Source organism: Impatiens glandulifera, chromosome 6 (genome assembly GCF_907164915.1).
Source record: "Impatiens glandulifera chromosome 6, dImpGla2.1, whole genome shotgun sequence".
Taxonomy (NCBI): Eukaryota; Viridiplantae; Streptophyta; class Magnoliopsida; order Ericales; family Balsaminaceae; genus Impatiens; species Impatiens glandulifera.
Window position 1 is genome coordinate 29,092,156 of NC_061867.1, and position 1,480 is coordinate 29,093,635.

The 1,480-nt window shown below is 39.7% G+C and overlaps 1 protein-coding gene across 1 annotated transcript; it reads right to left on the reverse strand.

Annotated features, from left to right (window-relative positions):
* Positions 1–239: 239 nt before the first annotated feature.
* Positions 240–1,081, reverse strand: LOC124943455 (keratin, type I cytoskeletal 9-like). The gene is made up of 3 exons (XM_047483957.1): positions 1,030–1,081; positions 691–885; positions 240–607 (listed from the first exon to the last, which is right to left on the reverse strand). Exons 1-3 carry the CDS (start codon positions 1,079–1,081, stop codon positions 240–242), a joined length of 615 nt encoding a protein of 204 aa, XP_047339913.1.
* Positions 1,082–1,480: the final 399 nt, after the last annotated feature.

Genomic DNA, 1,480 nt, shown 5'->3' on the forward strand with positions numbered 1-1,480 from the left:
CATTTCATCATCAAAATTCCAATAGTCAGACTATTCCAACACATGGTCAAAATAATTTGACCCAACAATTTCCCTGTTTGAAGATGAGTTTGAAACCTGACGTATATAACAAATTAAGCATTCATTATATAAATGCAAGAAAACTTGTTTATCCATCACACATAACCACTTCCAACAACCAATATTCCAAAAACATAGTCAAAGAAACATAATTTTAAAACAAAGTAAGAGAAAGGAAATCATTGTTCTTCCCTTTTCACTCGAGGATCGATTGGATAGTTGAAATCTCCACCGCTTATTCCTTCATCAGTTAGCAGGTTTTGGAACGGAGGAAGAGCACGACCACCACAACCGCTACCACTTGTTCTCCCACCACGATCATCACCACTGGAACGACCTCCTCGATCATTACCAGATTTCCCACCATGACCACCACTACTGCTTCGGCCTCCGCGATCACCACCGCTTCGACCTCCTCCTCTTTTGGTTGAACTTGGATTTTCATCGTTGGTTGGTGCTCGCATAGATCTGGTGCCGGTTGATACACCCTCGCCTCTTCTACTGCGCTCACCTTGGGTGATACGGGACTGTTCTCTTTCAGCAGCAGCTTTTTAGCATTCTCTTTCTCTTGAAACTTTCTTGCAATGGAGTCAGCATACTCCAACCTTTCATTATCTGTTCTTCTCATACTTCCTTGAATTTCAATGAGCTGATTCTTGTATAATTCCATTGATTCCAAGACCTCACGATGATTATCAAAATTGATTTGTCTTTCAAGACTCATCATTTCAGATTGCCGACTGAAGAGCTGCTTTTCAAATTTAGAGAAATTTAGATTTGCAACATGAGTCTCATACGTATTCTTCTTCAGAGTATTATCCAATTCTTTAAGGAGTTTGACACATTCAACAACTTCGTTTCTATCCTCTTTCTAAGTCTTCAAAATATTTACTACATGTGATTCCATAACCATCACATTTGTCTAAAGAGAGGAAAGCAGAGATGTCATCGACTTCAGAAGCTTGGTACCATCAGTAGAGGATTCTTCATTGGATGAATCATCTTGTGATTCTGCAGCCATGCTCTAAATGGGTTTAGCTTTAGTGTGAATATGCAAAGATTTCTCGGGTTCACCCTTCTCAGACTCATCACTAGGTTTATTCTGCTTTTCTTCTGCCAGCTCCCTTTCTGCTCTTTGAAATCTTTCATAAAGATTTCCCTTGCTGTGGAGAGGATGAAGAAAGTTCTCATGAATACTACCAACAATAATACTTGGAAATGGAAGAGGCTTGAGAGTTCTAGCGTTTAGATCTTGTTCCCCCTCAGACAAGGAATTCTGTTCTTCTACATCATTGTCTTTTGAGGGTTCCCCCTCAAATTTGGTAATTTCAGGCTGATTATCTTTAGCCTCCTTTTCTTGAGCATCCTCTGTTCTTACAACAGGGGATATTACAGCATCTTCTTCATTTGGAGTCTAAAC